The sequence below is a fragment of the Cyprinodon variegatus genome, unplaced genomic scaffold (assembly GCF_000732505.1).
Source record: "Cyprinodon variegatus isolate N-32 unplaced genomic scaffold, C_variegatus-1.0 Scaffold156, whole genome shotgun sequence".
Taxonomy (NCBI): Eukaryota; Metazoa; Chordata; class Actinopteri; order Cyprinodontiformes; family Cyprinodontidae; genus Cyprinodon; species Cyprinodon variegatus.
In genome coordinates, this window is record NW_015150609.1 from 1,214,044 (window position 1) to 1,219,950 (window position 5,907).

Sequence of the window (5,907 nt, forward strand, 5' to 3'; positions counted from 1 at the left end):
GAAGACACCGGACCTGCAGGTCTGAGCCTGAGCCAACCAGAACCAGAACCAGAACCAGATGCTGATTCAAGTTTAAACAGACCTGTAGAACTAAACTCTGCACCGGTCAAAACCTGAATGGACTGGGTTTTACGTTGTTAGTATAGTTAAAGTAAAGAACATTTGACAAGATTTCTGTCGGTTCTTTGGGATCCATCTAGCTTGGAGCTAGTGCAGTGCATCATGGGAAATGTAGTCTGATCAGTGAGAACGACAAACTGCTGTTTCTTTGATAATAAATTAAAATAAATGGTTTGACAGCTCAGACAGGTCTGAACAGGTTTATGTCTCAGAACTTTGAACAGATTCTAAACTGGTCAAGAGATGATCTCACATTTTCTCTATTGGTTTTCCATTCCCCTTAAAGACCCAGTAGTTCTGAGGTCTGATATGATCTCCATACAGGTCTGGTTCAAACATCTGACTGAAGCAGAATAAAAGTCCAAACAGAACCATCAACTTCCAGCACTGATTTAGAAGCTCCTTCAGTTCCTGGCAGAACTTTCTGCAGCTCAGAGAGTAAAGACTGACCCTGCTCCAAAGAACGAACCCAACACCAGCTGGTTCTGACGGAACCAAGCATCAGTGCTTTGTCTGGGTAAAGAACAGAACCGACCCGATGGAGGCAGCCGGCACTTTGAGTAAAGAACAGGAAGTGAAGGTGGAGGCTTCTGACGTCTGCTAAGCTTCTGCTAATTGGCTTACTGGAAGCCGCTTGTTTACTGCTCCCAGTCCGACCAGCTAAGCAGGTGGAACTTTTCATCAATGGTTCTGAGCAGAACCCAGGGAGGGGTTGATAGTGTCCAACCTTTGCTACGATCACTGTGGTCCGTCGGGCCTCCGAACAGGAACTCCCACTTTGCTCTGGCGATCTTCTGAGAGTGAGAAGACGGGCCGGATGGAGAGCCGCCGTCCAGCTGCAGGAGTAGAGAAAACACTGGTTTGTGTTGCTATGGGAACAGAGTCAGGAACATAGGGTCTCCATGTTTAGATAAAGCAGGTCTGTCACTAGAGCAGATCCAGGAAACCAAATATGAATCTAAGCAGAACATCTGATACCAGAACCAGCAGGTTTTCATTTCTTTAGAGGAACAGTCCGGATGTTTCCATAGGAACAGCTAACAGAACATTTCCGACCTGTTAAGGTCAGCCTTACATGGATTCTGGTTCTGAAAAGTTCTGATGAATCAGAACTTTTCAGAACCATGTTGCTCTGTTGTGTCTGGGTCAGAATCCCCTCCAGTTTAATTCAGAACAAACAGAACCCATCACTGTGAGGACAGAAACCAGAGTTCAGCTAGACCCAACAGAACCAAGGTTACAGAACACAAATGGAACCTGCGTGTAGTTTCGGACTCCAGATCTGTTCCACAATAAGCTAAATATCATCTGCAAACATGAAAATAAAATGCTACCACAGTCCAGATTCACACCATCATATCAGAACCACTCCTTCAGTCCTTTCACTGGACGCGGTTTGTCAAAGAATATACTAACATTTTCTGCTGTTGGCCCATAAACTATAGACCTCTACAGTCCTTTACGACCCACGGATCAGTTTCCTGAACCAGAACCTAACGTTTGAAATCAAGACTGATGAGCTCTTCTCTCCATCTCTGAGCAGGAATCAAAGCTCCCTGCTGCCTGGGGGAGTGGCGGCCTAGTGGTTAGGGCGTAGACCTTGGAATCCTGAAGTTCTGAGTTCGAGCCCCACTCCAACAGACTGCCACTCTGGGTCCCTGAGCAAGACCCTTAACCCCCCCATTGTTTCCTGGGTACCGCACAATGGCAGCCCACTGCTCCCCAAGGGGATGGGTTAAAATGCAGAGAGTTAATTTCTCCAATAGTCAATAGTCCAAAGGTCAATAAAGTTTAATTATTATTAATCATTTAAAGTCACAGGGAGGCAACCGTTGCATTTCCTAATTCTCCTGAGTGGTGCCCGACTTTACACAAGTGAAGAAAGTGAATGTGATTGGTCGTTTATCAAGGGGGCAGGATTGTTGTGGCAGACGGTTTGCAAGCATTCTGGCTGGTTTGTCGGAAGCATCTTGCTAACTCGTTAGCAACTTAGTGCTAGCAGGTTCCCAATGGGAAATTCCATTGGGACCAAGTAGCACTAAATTGGTGACTTAGAAACGACGCTGTCAAGGAACGCTATGGACAGCGGAAACATGCAAGAGGAGGAGAGTTTAGTGTCGGAGGTCGTGGATGAGTCTCCTCCGTCATCCATTTTTTATTTAGAGGAGGAAAGCGGGGACGAAGATGTTGTGGAAGAGGACGCCAGGGCGGCAGAAGCTTGGTTTGGTGTAGAAGGCTTCCAGCCGTACATGTTTGAGCCCTTGCCTCGCAACGCTGCCAGTTCTGTTAGCTCTACGCCTGCCGAAGACACAGACGTCCATCCCCGTGAACACTGGGACGCAACTCAATGGGAAAGGAAAGGATTCTGATTTCAACCGTTGCATATATTAGCTGCGACATATGAATCAAGATGCTATGACCAAAAAAATGGGATTGACAGATGACCGTTGATATACGATTGGCCGAATTTAGGTGTTCAGGCTGACGTAGAACTAAGTGGCCTGCAGAAGATAACGAAAAAAAACAGATTTTAAGACAGGATTTTTTTTTTTTAATAGAAATTTTCTAAATTATTGTCTGAAAAATATGGTGTGATAAAGAGCACATTTATATACATGTTTAAGCCAGAATGATTTCACATTTAAATATGATTTCCCTACGACTTTAAGGTTCTGGTCAATCTTTTCAGATCTGACTCCAGACTTAAACTACCGTAGATGCTTTAGACGCCTCACAGCCCTGACCTCTATGTGGAGGAATCCTGCTGGGGTCTGAAACTCTGTGCTTTTGGGGTTTTCCTTCATAATCTTCTGGATGCAGGAAGTCCACATCCATGACATACACTAGCACCAAGGTCCCCACACTCCTCCTTGGTCTCAGATATGTTGCAACCATGGCGACAAACCCCAGCCAGCTTGCTAGGGCCACCTTTCAGCTCACTCAGTTGGGATGAAGACCTCCTGGGTTCTGAAACGTCTCCAGAGGAGATCTTTCATTAAAGTAGGGTCTCCGATCCCAACAAGCACATCACCTATGGTGCAAATAACAAAAGGCTTCATCATCTGCTTGTTGGAAACAAGAATATTAATGTTCCCTGATTCATTTAGACAGCTTTAAGAACACACTGTCAGAGCCGGGATAGAAAGGAACCGTCATAAAGCCTATTCTTTCTAAAACACATTTATTGTTTATGGAAAATCTACTCAAACACAGCGAGGACCACCCTGTCCAGCCAACCTGTATCCCTGAGCCGCCATCCGCGGTACCGTGACTGGACTGACTGGAGGTCTCAGGGGACAGGCTTCCTGTCACCCCACTGGAGCTTGAAGAGGACATCCCAGTTGCTCCACTGGGATCCTGAGCCTCTTTCTGGCTCTTAGGCATTCCCAAAACCAGCAACTGGCACTCCTGGGCCAGCTGTTTCTGGACTCCTCGCGTGTCCTTTCTACGGCACGGATCGCCGCTGAGAGCAGGACTTCTAGAAGACGCCTTACTGACGGTATCAGCTCTGTCCACAAGAGGTCCAGACTGTTTCTGTTCCCTGGCAGTCCAGCTAACCAGTGGAACCTCTGAATGTTGACTGGACACACTTCTCTTGGTAATCACAGGGCTCACGGCCGGTGGCCCATCAAACAGGTGGTCATACTGCCTCTGGTCCATGGCGGATGGTCCGGGGTTTCCAGAGGACCGAGTCGGTTGGTAGGGATGCAGACTGGACACGTCTTTAGATGGTGATGGTGTCCGTCTCAGTTGGGGGTCCAACACTGGTGACCCAGAGGCAGATATCCGGTCCAACTGACTGGGAATGGCAGGAGATGCTGATGGAGGAGGTACTTTTTTGGACATCATGGGAGAAATGCGTCCTGGTTTGGTTTGAGGTGCCAGCGTTTCTGTTCTTCTGCTGTGGTTCTGGTTCTCCGTCAGCTTCGGCTCAAGATGCCGGAGGTGAGATTCTTTCAGGGATGGTCCTGAATATCTGGGACTCTCGGCTATCAGTGAGTCCGCCTCAGAGGGTGTTGGCGAGGGGGTCCATTTGTTCCACCTGTCAGCGGAGGTTCGGTTAGACTCTCCAAGTGCCTTATAATCCAGTTCAGTGATGGAGTATGGGGAGATGCTCCTCCTGTCACTGATGGGACTGTTGGCATCACTTGTTCTGCTACTGCAGCGGGGCGGATGGGAGCTCTTACTGTCTGACTGATCACTGCAGCTCCCAGCTTCCCATGGGCAATGACCGGAGTTGGTGGTTTTATCATGACATCTGTTACTGATGCCATGGTAGGAGTTCCTAGCATGGTGCTCAGCCCCTGCAGGAAAACTGCTTCTCGGGATCTCATGCTGAATGTCTGTAGGTCTCCCTGCAGGCAGAGGAGCCTGGAATGCGTTGAACCTATGACCTTCGCCCTGCACCCAGGGCCTCTGTGGACTTTGAGGAGGACCATGCGGTCGAGCTGATGAGTAGAATGAGTCGCCAGTTTGAGCAGACAGGCGATCAGACGCAGGACTTCTGGGTAATCGGTTCAGTGACCCATGACAGAGTCTCCTATCCATCTCTAGGAGATCTCTCCTGGATGGTAGGGTCCGAGTACTACGGGACTGGACAGGGGAGCCACCCAAAGAGCGGCAGCGTGGAGCCTGAGATGGACTGTTGTTCTCTGATCTATGACCTGCAAACCTACGCCTCAGTTCTGGAGACCCAAACTCCTCTAAGGCCCTATGGGTGGCGTCTCTGGCCACCGCCTCCATGGTGGCCTTCGATAAGGAGGGGGAGGAGTCTCTCTTAGGCTGCAGCGTGTCGCCTGACGTCTGATCGCTGTACCACACTGGATCACTCATCCTCTTCTGCTGATTCTCCGTTCTCCTCAGGTAACGGTCAGCATCGTGCTGGTGCCAGACGGTACCGTGTCCAGACATGCTGTTCACGCTGCCATTCTCTATGTACCCATAGGACACCAAAGATGTCTGTCCGTTTTCATCTAGCATTGCTGGGGCATGGCGGGACCTCGGACTGGTGCTGTAGGTGGAGGGGATGCTAAGCCAGCGGGGGGGTGAGGATGACTGGGGGTTGGCCACCTTCCCATAGCAGGGATCCAAGTCAGGTGTGCATCCAGGGGAGCCATAATGGTTTACAATGGCTTTGTTGGGGGTCAGAATCTCAAGCAAGTGGCTAAAACTTTCATTTAAATCATCCTGATGATGGAACTGGGCAGGAGATGGATGTTGGCAGCTGACTGAATGCCTGGAAGATGACTGGGAGGAGGCCAGGCTGTGGTTCCCACCCGCTGAACAGTAAGGCGTCACCGGGGATGAACTCCGGTTGGAACTGGACCGACTGGAGCTCCTCTGAGAGTGAGAGACGATATCTGGACACTGTAGCATCAACTGGTTGGCGCCATTATCGCCTGTACCCAGAAACTCCTCCTCCCCCTCAGAAACAGAGCGGACCTCCACATACAGGTGGAGCACTTTACTTGGCTGAGACATGGTTGCCCCTTTAACACCGGGGTCTTTCCTTTTGCTTAAATACGCAGAGGACTGCTGGGGTCCCGTAGAAGGCCGAGCTCTCTGGTCAGTCTGAACACCAGATCCATCCCCCATCAGCTCACACGTCCTGGAACCTGCAGCAAGAAGCACAGAGAAGAAAATCTGTTCAAATCTTTCCTCAGTTTTATCTAACCTCTGTGGTTAACCATCTCAGGAAGAGGTTCCAACCATTGCATTTCCGAATTTACACGAGTGAATAAAGTGAATGCAATTGGTCGATTATCAAGGGGGCGGGATTGTTGTGGC

General features: G+C 49.3%; 1 protein-coding gene across 1 annotated transcript in view; it reads right to left on the reverse strand.

The window, feature by feature from the left end:
* Positions 1–2,830: 2,830 nt before the first annotated feature.
* LOC107086541 overlaps positions 2,831–5,907 on the reverse strand; it is a 9,745-nt gene continuing 6,668 nt past the window's right edge. The window contains exon 3 of the mRNA XM_015377538.1: positions 2,831–5,735. Coding sequence (XP_015233024.1) covers positions 3,220–5,715 — 2,496 coding nt within the window. The 5' untranslated portion in view covers positions 5,716–5,735 and the 3' untranslated portion in view covers positions 2,831–3,219. The remainder of the gene's footprint in view (positions 5,736–5,907) is intronic.